The sequence below is a fragment of the Bufo gargarizans genome, chromosome 3, assembly GCF_014858855.1.
Source record: "Bufo gargarizans isolate SCDJY-AF-19 chromosome 3, ASM1485885v1, whole genome shotgun sequence".
Taxonomy (NCBI): Eukaryota; Metazoa; Chordata; class Amphibia; order Anura; family Bufonidae; genus Bufo; species Bufo gargarizans.
Window position 1 is genome coordinate 170105044 of NC_058082.1, and position 21680 is coordinate 170126723.

General features: G+C 44.8%; 2 protein-coding genes across 3 annotated transcripts in view; one reads left to right on the forward strand and one right to left on the reverse strand.

Annotated features, from left to right (window-relative positions):
* The window catches only part of GPALPP1 (GPALPP motifs containing 1), a 40570-nt gene extending 32022 nt beyond the window's left edge, over nucleotides 1-8548 (reverse strand). The window contains exon 1 of the mRNA XM_044287332.1: nucleotides 8289-8548. Coding sequence (XP_044143267.1) covers nucleotides 8289-8370 — 82 coding nt within the window. The 5' untranslated portion in view covers nucleotides 8371-8548. The remainder of the gene's footprint in view (nucleotides 1-8288) is intronic.
* Nucleotides 8549-8823: 275 nt separating this feature from the next.
* The window catches only part of NUFIP1 (nuclear FMR1 interacting protein 1), a 29528-nt gene continuing 16671 nt past the window's right edge, over nucleotides 8824-21680 (forward strand). For both annotated transcript variants that reach the window (XM_044287262.1, XM_044287263.1), the window contains exons 1-5: nucleotides 8824-9044; nucleotides 12345-12412; nucleotides 17296-17397; nucleotides 20013-20075; nucleotides 21118-21194. In XM_044287262.1, the coding sequence (XP_044143197.1) occupies nucleotides 8843-9044; nucleotides 12345-12412; nucleotides 17296-17397; nucleotides 20013-20075; nucleotides 21118-21194 (512 nt within the window). In that variant the 5' untranslated portion in view covers nucleotides 8824-8842. The remainder of the gene's footprint in view (nucleotides 9045-12344; nucleotides 12413-17295; nucleotides 17398-20012; nucleotides 20076-21117; nucleotides 21195-21680) is intronic.

The following is a 21680-nucleotide window of genomic DNA, read 5'->3' on the forward strand; positions in this document are numbered from 1 at the left end:
AACAGTGGGAAGGCCACGGCGCTGCTGGATCGGCGGGGGTCCCGGGGCGTCGGACCCCCGCCGATCAGAAGCTGATGATCTATCCAGAGGATAGCTCATCAGTTAAATGAAAGTGCAGAACCCTTTAAATGAATGAAAAACAAGTTATAATGAATAGTTTGCCATACTATTATATATCAATCTGCTCAGCTCCTCCTGCTCTATAACATGCTGCAGCTTATTTAGCATTTTCATGGTGACAGGTCCTCTTTAAGTTACATAGAAAAGGGTAAGGAGGCGGGAAAAAAAAAAAAAAAAAGTAAAAAGAAAAACCTCATTCAGAATTTTTATAAAAATGCCCCGGACCCCAAAAATGTCAGAAAGAAAAACTATTTCTGAAAGAATTCTCATATTTTACTATTACAGTTTTAAAAAGCCCAAAGCACAGCAGCTTAATGCCATATGTGAATCAGGCCTTGAAGGGTACTTTAGACCAGTTTCACACTAGTGATAAATTATTTCGGCAGGCTGTTCTGGCGGACATCAAATCCAACATAGCCGGATACTACCTGACTCCATGGAGTTGATTGACTATAATGGGACTCAGTGAGGATGCGGCCTGTTTCCTGGGATTAGTGCTGGGATTTTGCACTAATGCTGGAAACTGTCCGGGTCCCTGCTGGGTCTTATTATAGTCAATGGGGTCTGGTGGTGCTCCGGCCTTTTCCGGCTATGCTGGATACTATGTCTTCCGACAGGCTGTTCCTCTGCCGGCACAGCCTGCCGGAAGAATTTACCGCTAGAGTGAAACTAGCCTTAGGCAGGCCACTGACAGAGGGTCTGGCTCCATCATTCCCTCCTAACCATAAGACAGCAAGAGTTTGAACGGACCTGTGGTTAAGCATGCGCCCCGGTGCTCCAGTCAAAATCGATGGCACTAATAGAAACAGACAAACAACCCCCCCCCCCCAATCTAACATTTGTCACTTATGCAGTGCAGTAAATATTTTGGGGCTCTCCGGGATACAGATATTAATGACCTAGGTCACTACTATCAGATCGGTAGGGGTCCGGCACTCCCACAGATTAACTATTTTGGGCAGCCGCCAGTGCCGGACACTGTAGAGTGCAGATAGCTGGAAGCAGACTGCTCCATACACTGCACCTCTTCTGTTCTGGAGTACGTCGGCTCCGGAAACTACACAGTGTAAGGTGTCTTCTGCTTAGTTCACTGTATAATTCCTGGTGCTGATCGGTGGGGGTTCCAGACCCCCACCATGTCTTCAAAACATGTAGCCCAGATAAAGCCTTTAAAGATATACACAGAGATTTTGGCAGCACTACTGATCCCGTAATGGGAAAGGCCATTAAAGGTACCTTTAAGGTGGAGGTGGAGCACGCAGATGGGGATCTTGGCTTATGGTTATATTGCTTGAGAAAGACCGATGAAGGTCGAAACGTCGCTTTACCATGTTGTTTTGTGAATAAATCAACACTGGATTTACTACACTGGGGAGTGCTGCGGATTTTTTGCCTTTAAAGATATGTCATCTTAAAATATTTTTTATATAAATGATATTTGTAATATATTTACTAATAAATAAATAAAAAACTAAAAACCCTGAAAACACAGAACGAAAAAAAAAACAAAAAAAAAACAAACGCTCGCTGGCTTTTCTACAAAAACCTCCCCCTAGGTCAAACAGCTGGCACTCCATGGATCTTTATTAGCTGCCAGCCTGTGCACTACCTAAGGATGAATATGCAATTACAGGAGACGGCCTGTGGGTAAACTCCATTCTGTGCTTGGCATACGAGTGCGGCAGCTTTTGCGTACCGCAGGGACACTTCACATTCTGGCATAGCTAACGCACACATCTTACTTTCTTAATATGTGATGCATCTGGCACATTGCCTAGGAACATCTGCTGTAATTGTCAGAGGATGCCCTAGCCCCCGGCAATCAGAAAATATCCATTTACATGAGAGGAATGATATAACACACTGGAAGAAACATTTCCAGACGGCAGCCTCAATAAAATGCATGAAGCATCTTAAAAGGGGTATTACCCTCCAAACAATAAACAATGTGGACTCATATGGTGCATAACGTCCAAATAATGCACTTACCCATTGGAATGCTGGTTCAAAAGTGCCTCGTTGTGTCTGAATAATGCTTTTTATACCAGCTTTGTTTAGTGCCCATTTTCCAGGGATTACGTTGCGATCTAAAAGCAGTGGGCACGCCATTTCCAGGGATTACGTTGCGATCTAAAAGCAGTGGGCACGCTTGCGCAGTGCACTCTCCTAATGCTTTTATTCTGGTGGGATCTTGGGAGAATGCATACGCGCACATGCGTGGTAACTCCCTACCCTGCCACCTCTCTGAATGCGCAGTAGCCCTAGAGCTGCTGGGCAAAGCCTTGATTATTGGCAGCAATTGGCTTATATAGCACGCTTGGGTAAGATGGAACTTATTGAGAGGCAGGGATTGAACTTGGAAGCGAGAAGAAATGTAAATGTTTAGTGTTGAACTGGAGGATAGTAGCAGCCACCCTCTATTGATGGTTGTTACGATCCAGGAAAGGTCCTACACTGCCGAAGCTGATAATGAAAACTACTATTATCAGCATTTGCAGTGCGCTTGCACAGTACCTGCCCGCTATGCCAATCACACAGGAGATTTCCACCCACAGCAGAAGCAGGGAGTTGCTGTGCTGGAGTGCAAGTGAAAGAGCAAGATGACACAACCACTTTAAGGCATACCTAACATTTCAACAAATTTTGCATTGTTCAATAGTACAGTGTGGGTACATGAGAAATACAGTCATGTGAAAAAATTAGGACACCCTTTGAAAGCATGTGGTTTTTTGTAACATTTTTAATAAAAGGTTATTTCATCTCCGTTTCAACAATACAGAGAGATTAAAGTAATCCAACTAAACAAAGAAAACTGAAGAAAAGTCTTTTCAAGATCTTCTGTAAATGTCATTCTACAAAAATGCCTATTCTAACTGAGGAAAAAGATAGGACACCCTCACATGTATTCCCTCTTAAATTGGCTCAGATCTCACACAGGTATATCACACCAGGTGCACATAATTAGTAGATCGTTACTCTGCATGTTGAATGAGGCTTGCCCTATTTAAACCTCAGACATTTAGTTTGGTGTGCTCCTGACTGTTGAAGTGAGAGTGAGCACCATGGTGAGAGCAAAAGAGCTGTCAGAGGACTTCAGAAAAAAGATTGTAGCAGCCTATGAGTCTGGGAAGGGATTTAAAAAGATCTCAAAAGATTTTGAAATCAGCCATTCCACTGTCCGGAAGATAGTCTACAAGTGGAGGGCTTTCAAAACAACTGCCAACATGCCCAGGACTGGTCGCCCCAGCAAGTTCACCCCAAGAGCAGACCGCAAGATGCTAAAAGGGGTCTCCAAAAACCCTAAAGTGTCATCTCGAGAACTACAGCAGGCTCTGGCTACTGTTGATGTAGAAGTACATGCCTCTACAATCAGAAAGAGACTGTACAAGTTTAACTTGCATGGGAGGTGTGCAAGGAGGAAACCTTTGCTTTCCAAGAGAAACATCGAGGCCAGACTGACATTTGCCAGAGATAAAGTTGACAAAGACCAGGACTTCTGGAATAATGTTCTTTGGACAGATGAGTCCAAAATTGAATTATTTAGACACAACAGCAGAGGACATGTTTGGCGTAAACCAAACACAGCATTCCAAGAAAAGAACCTCATACCAACATGGAGGTGGAAGTGTCATGGTTTGGGGCTGCTTTGCTGCAGCAGGACCTGGTCAGCTCACCATCATAGAATCCACGATGAATTCTACTGTGTATCAGAAGGTGCTTGAAGAACATGTGAGACCATCAGTTAGAAAATTAAAGCTGAAGCGGAACTGGACCATGCAACATGACAATGACCCAAAACATACTAGTAAATCAACCAAAGATTGGCTGAAAAAGAAGAAATGGAGAGTCCTGGAATGGCCAAGTCAAAGTCCAGATTTGAATCCCATTGAGATGCTGTGGGGTGACTTGAAAAGGGCTGTACGTGCAAGAAACCCCTCAAACATCTCACAGCTGAAAAAGTTCAGCATTGAGGAGTGGGGTAAAATTTCCTCAGACCGATGTCGAAGACTGGTAGATGGCTACAAGAACCGTCTCACTGCAGTTATTTCAGCCAAAGGAGGTAACACTCGCTATTAGGGGCAAGGGTGTCCTATCTTTTTCCTCAGTTAGAATAGGCATTTTTGTAGAATGACATTTACAGAAGATCTTGAAAAGACTTTTCTTCAGTTTTCTTTGTTTAGTCGGATTACTTTAATCTCTCTGTATTGTTGAAACGGAGATGAAATAACCTTTTATTAAAAATGTTACAAAAAACCACATGCTTTCAAAGGGTGTCCTAATTTTTTCACATGACTGTAACACTATTTCTGGCCACTATATAACTTGCATCTGGCAGTTTAGTGAATGTCTAGTTTGCAGTGCTCTCAGACATGTTTGGTGGAGACTAGCTGCCATCCTCTGCACGCACAAAGTAACTGTCTCTTACTCACTCAGAAGCAGCCCTAGGTTCATGGAGGACATAAAGAAGAACTGACCTGTATATGTGGGAATAAAGTGCTTGGGCGTAGATAGGTTCCCTTTAAATAGGAAGTTTCTGTCACCGGGATTTTGTGTATAGAGCTGAGGACACGGGTTGCTAGATGGCCGCTAGCACATCCGCAATATCCAGTCCCTATAGCTCTCTGTGCTTTTATTGTGTAAAAAAACCCGATTTGATACATATGCAAATTAACTTGAGATGAGTCCTGTATGTGAGAGGAGTCAGGGACAGGACTCATCTCAGGTTAATTAGATTTTTATATTTTCCAAAACTTTTTTTTTTTTAGGCCCCCTAAGTGGATCCCAACATGCAATCATTAGATTTGTAGAAAGTAGTATTTTTTTTAACCATTACCATATACAAAGATCAGTATATTATAATTCAGTGCTGCCACCTGCTGGCCTGAGTTGTAATATACAAGCAATAAGCCTAGAAGCCTAGCAAATGCTCTGGCTCATTACTGCAGTGGAATGCCTTCCCTGATCTCGGCCATGGGGAGGGGTTCCTGCCCAGCAAGCCCGCACTTCTGGATTTTTGGCCTCTCAGATTTCGTGGTCACATTTAACTATGGCAACTGAGGGGGTTAAGTGTCCGCTATCGGAATTACTGCAGATCGCAGACATTAGCACCAGGTGTCTTTTGTGTGAAACAGCAGGCAACCGCTATGGCGCCTGTTCTGCTCTGGAGCAGGCGCCATCTTTAAAGACCCGACACTCGCTGACATGAATGGTGGATGCCGGGAAGGGGTTAAAAGTGTCGAGAGATAGAGGCAGATAATTATTCATACAGTACCACCAGGGAGGCTCCAAATTTATTCTGCAGCAGGACAACAACCCCACACATACAGTCAATGTACGCACGGTACATGACTGCCGAGCACACTGAATGACTAGAGGGGTCACGTACCAGTACGGACTGTCCTTGCCCCAGGAAAATAAGAAGAAATCTACCGAAAACACTGGAACATTGGCGCAGGTGAGAAATACGTAACAGGGAGGAGGAGACGCCAGGGTTTCTCAATAGGCGTCTCCTTCTGCCTGGCTGTAGCGCGGTCCAATCGCAGCGCAGAGCGCCACAAACAGGGGGAAGAAACTGAGCGGGAGAAATCCAGCAGGGCACAGGAGACATATTTAAAAAAAAAAATCAAGCAGGGTGGCAGCATCAGCGGGGGGTACCCCGGAAGTACAGGTATAGATCCTCCTTAATAAAATCGCATGAAAGGTCCTCTTTAAAGGGTTTCTACCACTTTGATTTCACATAATTAGGTGTCAGACACTAGCGATCCGCTAGTGTCTGCTCTGCCAAACTATCCTGCTATAATAGCTTTTGGGGCAGCCGTTTACCTAAAAAAAGAACTTTTATTAATATGCTAATGACCCTCTAGGTGCTATGGGGGCGTCATTAGAACCTAGAGGATCGGTCTACCTTCACAAGATGCCGCCGCCCAGCGCCTCCCTCCAGCCCGCCCATCTGCTTCGGAATGCAATCAAACGGACGACTTCACGCGCATGCGCCGTGCGCGGCTGTGTTCGGCGCATGCGCAGTGAATGTCCGACCGCTTCCCTGCTCAGACATCTCCACTGCGCCTGCGCCGATGATGTCATAGTGCTCCATCGGCGCAGGGGAGATGTCTGAGCAGGGAAGTGGTCGGACATTCACTGCGCATGCGCCGAATCCAGCCGCGCACGGCGCATGCGCGTGAAGTCGTCCGTTTGATCGCATTCAGAAGCAGATGGGCGGGCTGGAGGGAGGCGCTGGGCGGCGGCATCTTGAGAAGGTAGACCGATCCTCTAGGTGCTAATGACGCCCCCATAGCACCTAGAGGGTCATTAACATATCAATATAAGTTCTTTTTTTAGGTAAACGGCTGCCCCAAAAGCTATTATAGCAGGATAGTTTGGCAGAGCAGACACTAGCGGATCGCTAGTGTCTGACACCTAATTATGTGAAATCAAAGTGGTAGAAACCCTTTAAAACTTCACTTTTCTCAGCAATGTGGGCACATATGAACATGGGACTAAAGGCTCATGCACACAACCGTTGGCTGTTTTGCAGTCTGAAAACTGCGGATCTGCAAAACACGGATACCGGCCATGTGCGTTCCGCATTTTGCGGAATAGAACAGCTGGCCCCTAATAGAACAGTCCTATCCTTCTCCATAATGTGGACAAGAATAGAACATATTCTATTTTTTTGTGGAGCTGTGGAATGGACATACGGAAGCGGACAGCACATCTTTTGCAGCCCCATTGAAATGAATGGGTCCGCATCCGACCCACAAGAAAATGTGGATCTGTGCATGAGCCCTAACACAGATGCCTCCAGCTGCCAAGCGCGCATACAACAGGTCAGCCAGTTTCAGATGCCCTTTACAGGAAGCATTTTACCCCCGGAATCCCTAAACGCCTTTGACTGCAAACAGGCATTAATCTTCTTTAAAATGAGGGATCTGCTCAAGTACAGGTGACAGTTTCCCTTTCCACTCTCCGACAACCCTTGTAATGTTTCCACATTGCAGTGCCCACAGCAGACAAAGTAGGACCACCTTTCATAATGCACAGCAGTACCCAGATGGTAGGCAGAGCTTCTCAGGGTTTCAAATCCAAGGACCACATACTACTGACCTACCAAGACTCCAAGGAACTGGATACTGTAAGCTATTCTTCAGAATATGGTAGCGGCAGCAAGACATTAAGGCCTGGCGCTGACAGCGGGGGCGGCAAACTGCTCGGGGCCTGGCGCTGACAGCGGGGGCGGCAAACTGCTCGGGGCCCGGCGCTGACAGCGGGGGCGGCAAACTGCTCGGGGCCCGGCGCTGACAGCGGGGGCGGCAAACTGCTCGGGGCCCGGCGCTGACAGCGGGGGCGGCAAACTGCTCGGGGCCCGGCGCTGACAGCGGGGGCGGCAAACTGCTCGGGGCCCGGCGCTGACAGCGGGGGCGGCAAACTGCTCGGGGCCCGGCGCTGACAGCGGGGGCGGCAAACTGCTCGGGGCCCGGCGCTGACAGCGGGGGCGGCAAACTGCTCAGGGCCCGGCGCTGACAGCGGGGGCGGCAAACTGCTCAGGGCCCGGCGCTGACAGCGGGGGCGGCAAAACTGCTCGGGGCCCGGCGCTGACAGCGGGGGCGGCAAACTGCTCGGGGCCGGGCGCTGACAGCGGGGGCGGCAAACTGCTCGGGGCCCGGCGCTGACAGCGGGGGCGGCAAACTGCTCAGGGCCCGGCGCTGACAGCGGGGGCGGCAAACTGCTGAAGACCTGTGTTTGCTTATTGCCATCACCCATGTGACTGCTGCAGCCAATCAGTAGACAAAGTGGTGATCTAGCATGTGGAGCACAAGACCATGGAGTCTAGTGATTGGCTGCAGCGGTCATGTGGTTGTTCGGCTCATCAACATTACTGGAAAATATAGTATAAGACCAGTAACTACCACCAAAGCGCTGGTGCTGCAGCAGTGGGGGATTTCTTACATTCCTGAACAATCCAGAGGCTGCTTCAGAAAGACAAGCCAATCCCTCAGCTTCCAGTGCCAGTCTGAGATCAGCAGAGAATGCCACCTGGCAGAAGTGACCTGTGCTCGGCCTGGATGCTGTGACATGGGGCTGGGAATGACATATTGAATATCTTATTGGGGACAATGTCTCAGACCAGCTGGTATCTCGGGGTGAGCAGTGTGTATGGGGTTCCATACCTTCTTCTTCTTCTTCCTCATCTTCATGGTCACCGCCGCGGAATCCTGGAGGCAGAGCTGGACCGATCAAATCCCGGGACATCTTGAACAGAGAAGGGGGCTCGTCAGCAGGACGTCACTACAGCGCGCCGCACACTTCCGCCCTGTGTGATGTTGCAGCTATCTCCATAACATGTACTGGGGGGAATATTCCTCCAGGTGCTCACTTCTCCGACTTTCGAATACCACGTCCTGCCATTTCGCACATAAAAACGCAGACATATTCCGCAGACAAAGACGTAGTCGCGCGAAAAATGACGTGTGCGTTCCAAAGACGACCACGTGACACATGCTGCGTTCATACGGCGCCATATTTGATTTGGGCGACCCTACTTTCCTCTGCACATATGTACTATATGTTCTATATGCCCCGTCTAAGTAGCCATACACATGTGTTTTGTGAAGAGGCAGGTGTTATGTACAGGTCAATGCAATCCCGAGCCGCTGACATGGAGAGGAAGTCTTCTCGGGTCATGACGCTATATGTCACCCGGAAGTGAGCTCCACATGTTATCATGGAGCAGCAGCAAGCCTATCCGACTCCGGTGCTGCGGCCTCCGGTGTTTAATACTCCACTAGATCCTGGTCAAACGGGACCCTGGTACCCCAACACCGGGCTGTGGTCACCAGCAGCGCCACCCGGACCCTGGCATGGAGGGTGGAATCAGTGGGGGGCTCAGCATGGATACCAGCAGGGCCCTCAGGGGCAGCACTACGGTGGGTGATGGCAGTGCAGCATGGCACATGTGCATCGTACACACATGGCGGCTTCTGGTGCATGCATGTTATGTGCAGCTTGTGAGTACCCTTAGAAGGGGGCAGTTGTTATATTAATATGCCAGCTTGGGCAGAACCGTGCCTTACCCATATGGGCACAGATACAGACTTCAAACCTGTATACAAAACCATGTGAGAGATGAGAACCCTGTGCTAGTGACTAGTGTTGAGCGAACTTGTGTTTTAAGTTCGGCGTCTAAAGTTCGGATTATCAAAGTATCCCTGTTATGGATTCTGCTACCACGGACCATAACGGAATTTAGAATCCATAACTGGATACTTCGATAACCCGGACTTAAAGCACAAGTTTGCTCAACACTTCTAGTGACGTGAGCTTACAGTCTAAGGCTCCGCATAGTCCTATATCAGGTTTGTACAGATCTGCTTTACGCTTCTTTCAAACTAATGCTATTGATTTCCGTTAGAGGAGATCAATGAAAATAACGGAAGTGTTGGATTCAGCGCATAACTGACCTGAACCAAACATTAACTATGATGGCTTCCATTTGGTGGTCTGTTTTGTGTTTTTAAGCAGAGAAAAAGGTCCTGCAAGGAAGACTTTTAGCATTTTTTTTTTTTAGTTCATCTGCGAGTGAAGCCCTGACCTCTCCAGTACAGATGTCACCAAGCCCTTACTGGGCTCATACCACCCTTCTGTGTTACATGACAGAGTTGTGGCTTACACAGCCTCGTAGGCAGCTGATTATTGGGAAGGAAGCGTTCCCTCCTGACAACCAGCTGCTCGTTCAGTGGAGGTGAAGAGCTGCATTTACATGCAGAGATCGCCTCCACAGTATAAGGGCTCATGCACACAACCGTATGCCCTCCAAGACATACTGTCCGTGAGCAGGCCATATGTCCCGGAGCGGCATACATTGTGCGCACAGCATCATAGGTTACTATGATATTGTGCACATCGGGCCGCCAAAAGATCATATCATATATGAGTGCAGGACAATAGCCCTGCGGGCGGCCCGATGCGCACAGCATCATAGTAACCTACAAACCGGATTCCAAAAAAGTTGGGACACTAAACAAATTGTGAATAAAAGCTGAATGCAATGATGTGGAGATGGCAAATGTCAATATTTTATTTGCAATAGAACGTAGATGACAGATCAAACCTTTAATTTGAGTAAATGTATCATTTTAAAGGAAAAATACGTTGATTGAAATTTTCACGGTGTCAACAAATCCCCAAAAAGTTGGGACAAGTAGCAATAAGAGGCTGGAAAAAGTAAATTTGAGCATAACGAAGAGCTGGAAGACCAATTAACACTAATTAGGTCAATTGGCAACATGATTGGGTATAAAAAGAGCTTCTCAGAGTGGCAGTGTCTCTCAGAAGCCAAGATGGGTAGAGGATCACCAATTCCCACAATGTTGCGCAGAAAGATAGTGGAGCAATATCAGAAAGGTGTTACCCAGCGAAAAATGGCAAAGACTTTGCATCTATCATCATCAACTGTGCATAACATCATCCGAAGATTCAGAGAATCTGGAACAATCGCTGTGCGTAAGGGTCAAGGCCGTAAAATCCATACTGGATGCCCGTGATCTCCGGGCCCTTAAACGACACTGCACCACAAACAGGAATGCTACTGTAAAGGAAATCACAGAATGGGCTCAGGAATACTTCCAGAAACCATTGTCAGTGAACACAATCCACCGTGCCATCCGCCGTTGCCAGCTGAAACGTCTACAGTGCAAAGAAGAAGCCATTTCTAAGCAAGATCCCACAAGCTCAGGCGTTTTCACTGGGCCAGGGATCATTTAAAATGGAGTATGGCAAAATGGAAGACTGTTCTGTGGTCAGACGAGTCACGATTCAAAGTTCTTTTTGGAAATCTGGGACGCCATGTCATCCGGACCAAAGAGGACAAGGACAACCCAAGTTGTTATCAACGCTCAGTTCAGAAGCCTGCATCTCTGATGGTATGGGGTTGCATGAGTGCGTGTGGCATGGGCAGCTTGCATGTCTGGAAAGGCACCATCAATGCAGAAAAATATATTCAGGTTCTAGAACATATGCTCCCATCCAGACCTCATCTCTTTCAGGGAAGACCCTGCATTTTTCAACAAGATAATGCCAGACCGCATTCTGCATCAATCACAACATCATGGCTGCGTAGGAGAAGGTTCCGGGTACTGAAATGGCCAGTCTGCAGTCCAGATCTTTCACCTATAGAGAACATTTGGCGCATCATAAAGAGGAAGGTACAACAAAGAAGGCCCAAGACGATTGAACAGTTAGAGGCCTATATTAGACAAGAATGGGAGAGCATTCCTATTTCTAAACTTGAGAAACTGGTCTCCTCTGTCCCCAGACGTCTGCTGAGTGTTGTAAGAAGAAGGGGAGATGCCACACAGTGGTGAAAGTGGCCTTGTCCCAACTTTTTGGGGATTTGTTGACACCATGAAATTCTGATTCAACATATTTTTCCCTTAAAATGGTACATTTTCTCAGTTTAAACTTTTGTTCCGTGATTTATGTTCTATTCTGAATAAAATATTAGAAGTTGGCACCTCCACATCATTGCATTCAGTTTTTATTCACGATTTGCATAGTGTCCCAACTTTTTTGGATTCCGGTTTGTATAATACTGTGCGCACAATATATGCCGCTACGGGGCATATGTCTCGGAGGGTATACAGTCATGTGCATGAGCCCTAAGGCTATGTGCACACCAAATTATTTTGTTTGTGTCTGTTCCGTGTGTGTGGGTTGTTGTTGTGTGTGTGTTTTTTTTGTTTTTTTTTTTTTTTTTTTTCCGGTTAGTCAGTTCCGTAGCACCGCAAAAAAATAGAACATGTTCTATTCTTGTCCGTTTTGGGCATTGTTACAATGGATCCGCCAAAAAAAAACAAAAAAAAAACGGATGGCATAACGGATGTGTTTTTTTTTTTTTTTTTTTTTTTTTTTTTTTGCTGGGATCCATAAATTTGGACTATTGTGCTTGTGGGACTGCTTAACTCTGCACAATGGCGTATGTATGTTGCGTGTCAAACACTTGCTGTTCCGCTGATGACATAACTGTAGTATCTGAGACTTTTATGGATTAGAATAGCAGTCAGATGTCCCCCACAAGTAACGAGAAATGTCACGTCGCAGGTAGCACTTCGATCGCAGGGTTCCATTTGTAATGAGACTGGCGCCTACGAGGAATGTATTGCTGCCATTAAGCTGCTAATATAATTTAACACCATTTCTTACCTCAGACATGTGTTGTGGTATTACAGGGGGGCTTTGGCACCATGGGCAGCATGCGCAGGAAGGAGCCAGTTGTCATGGCAACAGTGAATACAAGGTATAGTAGATCATGTAATCCTGTATAAGCTGTCCATACTTGGATTCCTGCATGTGCTTACATTACTATCACAACGCCTCATTATTACATTGTTCATACTTACATCTTTTATTATTGTGGCAGATTAACCCTTTCTACCCCGGCCCAGTTTTCACCTTCCTGCCCAGGCCATTTTTTGCAAATCCGACATGTCACTTTATGTGGTAATAACTTTGGAACACTTTTACTTATCCAAGCTATTCGGAGACTGTTTTCTCGTGACACATTGTACTTCACGACAGTGCTAAATTTGAGTCAATATATTTTTCCTTTTAGTTATAAAAAAAAATCCCAAATTTACCAAAAATCGGGAAAAATTCACAGTTTTCTAAATTTGCATTTTTCAACTTTTAAGACAGATAACGCCTCATAAAAAAGTTATCAGTCACCATTCCCCATATGTCTGCTTTATGTTGGCATCATTTTGTAAATGTCATTTAATTTTTTTAGGACGTTAGAAGTTTAGAAGCCATTTTTCAAATTTTCAACAGGATTTCCAAGACCATTTTGTAAAAGTAATTTTGAGGGGTTTAAATAAATGAAACCACCCATAAATGACCCCATTTTAAAAACTACACCCCTCAAATTATTCAAAACTGTTACAAACTTTAACTCTTTAGGTGTGTTCCACAAGAATTGGTGGTGAAATTTCAAATTTTTATTTTTTATGCAGATTTTTCATGTTAATCAATTTTTTTCCTGCAACACGGCAAGGGTCAACGGCAAACTAAAGCTCAATATGCATTACTCTGATTCTGCAGTTTACAGAAATACCCCATATGTTGTGGTAAACTGCTCTATGGGCATGTGGCAGTGGTCAGAAGGAAAGGAGTGCCGTATGGATTTTGGAGGCAGATTTTGCTAGAATAGTTTTTGGGCACCATTTTGTATTTGAAGAGACTGACATACCCTTACAGTGGAAACCCTCTAAAAGGAAACTACACCCTTCAAAGAATATATTAAGGGAGGTACTGAGCACTTTGACCCCCCCCCCCCCCCCTCAAGCGTTTTGCGGAATTTGAAAACACTTGGCTGTGAAAATGAAAAGTTTCATTTTTTCCAATAAAATATTGCTTTAGCCCCAAATTTTTCATTTTCACAAGGGGTAACAGGAGTAAAAGCACCCCATAATTTGTTACCCATTTTCTCTTGAACACCCTATATGTGGTGGTAAACTGCTGTGGGGGAACATGGCAGGACTCAGAATGGAAGGAGCGCCATATGGCTTTTGCAGCGCTGATTTTAATGGATTGGTTTTTAGTTTTGAGTGATTGTCTTATGTGAGGGCTCATTTTTTGTGGGATGAGGTGACCTTTTCATTGGTATCATTTTAGGGTACATAAGACTTTTTGATCACTTGGTAATGCACTTTTTGTGAGGCAAGGTGAAAAAAAAAAGGCTGTTTTGGCATCAGTTTTTTAAAATGTTTTTTTACAGTATTCACCTGAGGGGGCATATAATGTGATATTTTTATAGAGCAGGTTGTTATGGACATGGCGATGCCCAATATGTCTATTTTTATTTTTAAGTTTTGCACAGTAAATGCATTTTTGAACAGAATGAAATCTTGTTTTTGTGTTGCCATTTTCTGACTGCCCTATTTATTTATTTTCTGACGATTGTCTTAGGTAGGGTCTCATTTTTTTATGGGATGAGATGGCTGTTTGGTACCATTTTGGGGTGCATAAGACTTTTTGATCGCTTGGTATTACACTTTTTGTAAGGCAAGGTGACAAAAAAAATGTCTGTTTTGGCAGTTTAAAAAAAAAGTTTTTACAGCATTCACCTCATGTGATATTTTCATAGAGTAGGTTGTTACGAACGTGACTATACCTAATATGTCTATTTTTATTTTTGTTAAGTTTTACACAGTAAATGCTTTTTGAACATAATTAAATCTCGGTTTTGTGTTGCCCTTTTCTGAGATCCAGGGGGCTGGATCTCGCAGGTTTAAATGGAAGGCAGCTCCGATGCCTGTGGAAGGCATAGGGCAGCCTTCCCTGCCATCGGGTCCCTGTCACTGCAACATGGGGACCCGATGGGGAATGGGAGGGAGCTCCCTCCCTCCACAAACACCGCGGTCAGCGCTGACCGTGGCATAGTCAGGGTTAACGCATTGGCAGCTGTGTTTTCATCGATGGCGCATACAGCAGGGGTCCAGCTAACGGGAACCTGCAGCTGTTCGGGCGGACGCAGCTCCTGCACCCGCCCGATCAGCGTGCTGGTCGGGAAGCCTTTAAGAGGCATTCCATCATAATAGAAGTCTATGGGCAGCATAACAGATCCGTCTGGTCTCCATTATGCAGGACAGAAAACAAATCCTGTCCAGATTTTTTCTATATATTAGCAGAAGGACCCGGCTTCACGCGGAAATATCTGTCCAAACAATGCTGTTCCACAACTGCGCTGGCTTCTTTAGATGTGTTTTTTTTTTTTTTTTTTTTTTTTTTTTGGGCAAAATCTAATCTGGCCTTTCTACTTTTGAGGCTGATGAATGGTTTGTACCTTGTGGTGAACCCTCTGTATTTGCTCTCATGAAGTCCTCTTTATGGTAGACTTGGATACTGATATACCTACTTCTTGGAGAGTGTTTACTTGGGTGGATGTCTTGAAGGGGTTTTACCATGGAAATGATTCTGCAATCATTCACCACAGTTGTCCTCCTGTCGACGTCCAGGCTTTTTTGAATTCCTGAGCTCAACAGTGCACTTCTTCTTTTTCTTCTTTCTTCTTGTACTAAACAGTTGATTTGGCCACTCCTAACATTTCCACTATCTCTCTCTAATGGATTTCTTCTTTTTATTCAGCCTAATGATGGTCTGTTTCACTTCCATCGAGAGTTTCTTTGGCAACGTGTTGTGGGTTCACAGCAACAGCTTCCAAATGCCATACCTGAAATCCACTCCAGACCTTTTACCTGCTTAATTGATTATGGATTAAAGAGAGAAATAGCCCATCCAGCCCAATAAATAGCTTTTAGGTAATTGTTCAATTACCTTTTGTTCCCTTGAAAAAGAGGCAGTTACATATTAAATAGCTGTTATTTCTAAACCCTTGCTCCAATTAGGATGTGAATAACCTCAAATTAAAGTTGAGAGTATGCACTTTAAAGGGATTCTGTCACCTCATTTTAGGTTATAGAGATGCGGACATGCACGGCTATTTAGCCGCTAGCATGTCCACAATATACCTGTCCTATAGGGCTGTGTGCTTTTATTTCGTTAAAAAAATGATTTTAGAGATATGTAAATGAGCCTTGAAAGGAGCCCAAGGGACTGTACTAACCTTCTTGGTGCCCAGCCACGCGCCCCCCCCCCCCCCCCTGTGAAGGAGCCCAGCACACCCTGCGTTCTCCGAATCTCCTCCTTTCTTCAGGTAGATTGCCGTAATCGCGCATCGCGAGATTACGGCATTTTTTAAACGCAATAAAAACACACAGCCCTATGGGACAGGTATATTGCGGACATGCTAGCGGCGATCTAGCCGTGCATGTCTGCATCTCTATAACCTAAAACGAGGTGACAGAATCCCTTTAAGCCCATATTGATTACATAACTGTATCCGTCATATGGCATTTTAGCTGCTGACCACAACATAACGTTTCACTGTCCAAATATATTTAGCTTTTATATACATATACACACATTTAGGCCTCTTTCACACGACAGTATGTCCATTTCAGTGTTTTGCGGTCCGTTTTTCACGGATCCGTTGTTCCGTTTTTTGCTTCCGTCGTGGTTCCGTTTCCGTTCCGTTGTTCCGTATGGCAAATGCAGTATACAGTAATTTCATATAAAAAATTGGGCTGGGCATAACATTTTCAATAGATGGTTCCGCAAAAAACGGAACGGATACGGAAGACATACGGATGCATTTCCGTATGCATTTCGTTTTTTTGCGGACCCATAGACTTTAATGGAGCCACGGAACGTGATTTGCGGCCAAATATAGGACATGTTCTATCTTTAAACAGAACGGAAAAACGGAAATACGGAAACGGAATGCATACGGAACACATTCCGTTTTTTTTGCGGAACCATTGAAATGAATGGTTCCGTATACGGAACGCAAAAAACGGCCCGCAAAACGGAAAGAAAAAACGGTTGTGTGAAAGAGGCCTTACTTGTTAGAATTCAGTCCATAAAAGTTAAGTTTAGGGACAAGGTGTACAGTTGTTCAAACGTGTGGGTATTTCCTACCTGCCATTTGCTTCAGTTATTGTTGGTCTTTACTGCTGTTCCATTAATACAAAGCTATGACCAGTGGCTACAGCCTACCTGCATTTATTAAAGGAGTCAGAAGAAGTGCAAAATCTACTTCTGCCTCATTAGAGGGTTGAGTTGTTAGCCTATCCCTCATTCTTGCTTTACACTGGATTTATGCTATGTCTAAGCCATGATGTCGGTGTGTGGAGGGATAGCTCCTAGCTAGTGGTGAGCGAACTTCATGTTTTCAAGTTTGGGTTTTCTGGCAATCCCGTTATGGATTCCGTTATCACGGACCATAAGGGAATGCACCACGGAAACCTTTGAGGCCTTTCATTTTGCATTCTGTCATGATAGAAGTCTATGGGCTGCATAATGGATCGGTCCGGTTTCCGTTATGCAGGAGTTCTGTTCCCACCCCTCTGTCCCCTTACTGCAGACTGCTAGCAGCTCATTCATAACTTCTAGTAGAAATAATTAATAAAGGAACGGCACAACATACAGACATAAGAATAGTTGTTCCAGAATTGTTGTTACATGGGGAACGCATGAAGCTATTAAACCAGACATGTCAGGAGTGGGGAGAGGTCCTCTTTAAATGCTGACATTTGTTCATTTGTATATTTTCAATGGCATTAGAGAAAGAGAAAAGAGCCTGTCTACTTGCATTACTGTGACACCTGTGATCGAGGCTTTAAGAACCAGGAGAAGTATGATGAACACGTTTCCCAACATGTGAAGGTACAGTGATAATACCATTGGGGGAAATCATCATAACTGGGCTGGAATAATTCCTGCAATGAGCTGTTGTACAGTTGATGTCTTCTAGGGCATGCTATATGAGTATTGTGCGCGTCATCATGTCTCCTGATCAGAGGCTGCTCTGGCTTCTGTAATCCCTCAGCGGTCATCAGGGAAGCTGCGTGTGGTCATACCTCTCCCCTCCACCAGCTGCATTGCATCACATGCTGGCCCTTCAGATTAATGGCCAACCATCTAAAGCATGGACGCACAGGTCTGCCAGAGCAGGAGCTGCCCTTAGATAGCGGCTCTCTATTCTGGTTCATAGAGGGGTTAATGAGTGGAAGACTCCACCATGTGACCTCAAAATAACCATCCTGGGCATAGTCTCAGTCTCTTTTTTGGATATTTGTAATTTACATCCATTTAGCTATACTATATAGGACTGTTACTAAAGTAAAATGTGTCATTTGGGACCGATTTTACTTTTGAAAGGGGTTGCTTGCTTTTTTACCTACATGCTCCTAAAGTGCATAATGTGGCATTAGCAACTGTACAAAATCATTTATCTTGCCTCACTGCCACCAGCCACCCTCCATGGTCCATGTAAACAGTGGAGCTGCCACCACGTCCATGGCACCCAAGATGGCAGCAGTCATGTGATTTACTTGTGACTGCTTTTCTGGCTGTCCTTGGCTACATTCTCTTCTGAGCAGGCCCTGGATATGTTGCTGTAACCCCTTTTCTCCCCCCCACCCCCAAAATGTCCAGAAGAAGTTGACTGCAAAAGTCTTCAGCTCTGTCTGTGGAGAGAAGTCCTTAAAGCTATTTACAGGGCAATTCCCTTATAAGTGAACCTAAATGAGGGTTATTCCACAAAAAGTATTTATCACCTATCCACAGTATAGATGAGGTGTTGGGACCACCAGCCATCCTGAGAACAGGGCATCCCCAATCCCCCCTCTCTGTATGTAGCCGTTGTGCAATTATCAGTTTGCTGCTTTGTGATCCCATGCAGCCGCCACGTCTGGGATCATGTGCCATACATTGGGTATGTGATCCCAGCCTGGGATTGCAACCTGCAGCGCTGCGGGTTCTAACCCAGGCTGGGATAAATGTCCTGCATTGATTCTGGAAGTGGTGGCACTGGCTTCATGGGATCACCCATCTTGGATAATCCCTTTAAAGGGTTTGTGCTATATTATTATTATTATTTATTATTATTATTATTATAATTTTTTTTATATATTATGCTTGGGTCAGGAAGATTTTTTTATTTTTTATTATATAGAAGCGAAATAGCAAAACATTATAGATCAGTACTTAAAAGGGGTTATGAAACCCCAAATATGCCTCCCCAAACGCCCAGGCCCCTCACACAAGTTGTACTTGCCTGCACCCGCGTCGCTTCTAATGCCCGCCGCTGCATCTCCCCATGGCGCGGATAAAAACATCCGGCGACGGGGGGTGGGGCATCCAATTGCAGGCCGCGATGGGGACGAGCTCCCAAGCGTTGCGGGTGATGCTAGGATGGCTTGTTCCCATCGCAGCCTACGATTGGCTGACCCAACCCTCCGCGCAACTGTAAGATGCAGGGGCGGCCGTGTGGGAGTCTTTGCATAGACATATAGCTGTAGTTCACCTGATTAAAATGCAGTTTTTATTTTCTTGATCCGAGGCTCCGTTCCTTTCTTATATACAAATTAGGGCTTTGGTGCAATTAACACGTCACCATTGCTCTTGTTTTCACTCACAGCCCCTCCCTAGCTGCTTTGCCACTGCCTGTCAGGGAGGGACTGGCCACAGAAGTAAGCGGAGCTTGGGTGCAACCCTCTGGGATGTGGCTCCAGGCTGACGCTTCCCAGGCCTGTCAGCAGGTAGAGTGGCAGAATCCCATTCATCATAATAGATTTCTATTATGGTGAAAGGGACATAGAACCTAACTCCTAAGGGGAGTAAAAGTTATTGTTAAAAGTAAAAAGAAAAGTTAAACAACTCAAGAAAAATAAAAGTTTAATTCACCTCCCTTTCCCAATTTTATATCTAAACAATAAAAAAAAATAAACATAAGTATTGCCACTCCCAAAAAGTCTGAACTATTAAAATATAAGTAGATTTTTCCTGCTCAGTGTATGCCATAACGGGATCAAAAAGTTGTATGCACCCCAAAAATGGTACTAATAAAAACTACAGTTCACCCCGCAACAAAGAAGCCCACATACAGCGCAGTGGACAAAAAGTTATGGTTGTCTGAAAATGGCAACGTTTTTTTATCTTTTTAAAAGTAGTCAAGCAAAAAATATTGCCATAACCATGGAATAAGGACATCAAGTCATTTTTAGCGCACAGTGAATGTAATATCTAAACCTTGTCGGTATTTTGGTTTTTTTTTCCCCTCAATTTAACCTCGCACAGAATTTTCCTGTTTTCCAGTGCAAGACCTGGTAAATAAAATGGTACCACTTAAAAAATACAACTTGGCCCACAACAAATAAGCCCTCATATGGCTATTTGAACAGAAAATTAAAAAAGTTATGGCTGTTGGAATATGGGGAGGAAAAAACTAAGATGGGCTCGGTACTTAAGGGGTTAATTGAAACGTTTCTAATTTCCAGTGCCAGGAAGCAGACTGCCATTTCAGAGCCCACGAGAAGCTGGTACAGTTTCACTGGAGGAATGTAAGTCATGCATAAAGTAAACTTTCTGTAATAAGCACCATAATTGTGGAGCCAACATATTGTAGCGTGTGCATGCTGTTATATATAAACCTTGTAGATGTGTCAATGGTTGTTGAGCCCTTTTTAATTCCTTTAAGGTAAAGCGTGGTCACCAGAATATGTGATAATGTGGCCTTTAAGATGATGGTAATGGGCTGCGCTGCATTATTGGAAGGCAGCGTATAGTTGTCAAATGCTTGTTCATGAGTTATTCCAGTCTCTTGTCCACGGGATGTCACACATGTCTGGTGCACGTGTCTAGAATGATGCCTCCGCCCCAGACTTTCACGTGATGGAGGGAACATCATCCAGGGTTAGAAAGAAACATCGTCCTCCATTGAATTACATGGGTGTTATTGAAGCAGGCCAGAAATAATGTTTACCCCCAAACATTGTTGGGACGTTAACAAGCATGTGAAATCTGCTCTAATTTGCAGTTAATGCTCATCACTTCGTGGTTTTCAGAGGCAGATTTAAAAAAAACTTGTCACCAGCTCTGACATGTCCATGTTACAAAATGTTTGTATTCCACGTGAAATAACAATTCTGGAGTATTTATCGTTAAGTCTCTATGTTGTGCCATTCCTATGGGAAGTTTTATAAATAAAGGTATAGCTGGGTGTCACCCGTTGGGGGGGTGTCCCTACACAGTCGGACACTGGCAGCACTGATTGGTTAGTGTCCGACTGTGCAGGGACACTCCTCCAAATGGTAACTCCCAACGAGAATCTTAAGAAAAGATACTTCAGAACTGTTATTACATGGGGCATGCAAGTAATGGACATATCAGGAGAGGTGACAGCTAGTTCTATCCATAATCTACTCCTATAAATGGGCCCTTATTCTTGTAGCTTCCTCATTGTGACCAATGGTCACAGCGGCAGGACCTCTTCTGAATGGCTTGTCTCTGGTAGAGATGCATTCTGGGATTCTTCTGCATGTGGACTTCCCTAGTTGTCCGTACGTTAGTGAAATACCGCTTCTTTGTACTTTTCTATTCCAGATGCATGGACCTGGTTCCAAGAGAATAAAACTGGACACGCCTGAGGAAATCAATAAATGGAGAGAAGAGAGACGGAAGTATGTGCCCTTATTCCTGTTCATTTACTGAATGTAGCAGAGAAATAACCTCTGCATGGAATTGCCCCCCAAATTGTGGGAGTTGCACACTAATCACTTGTACTGTAATATAGCCATACGATTTGGTGGATTTTTTTTAATTACATGATTAGTTTTAATTGTGTCTGTAGCTCTTGCATTTGTGGGATGAGTTTAAAGGGTATTTCGGTTATATTAGGTAATCCCCTATCCACAGGATAGTGGATAACTATCAGATCAGTAGAGTCCTATCGCTGGGACTCCCACTGGTCATGAGAACAGAAATGAACAGAGCGTCTGGTTGGGCATGCGTGTAGCTGCTACATTAATTTATATGGGAGTTCTGTAGAAAGTGGAGCGCTGTACTCGGCTATCTCCTGAACTCCCATAGTAATGAATGGAGAGGCTGTGCGCATGCCCGACCGGCTTCCCTGTTAATTTTGGTAGTGACCACAGTGTACGGAGCCC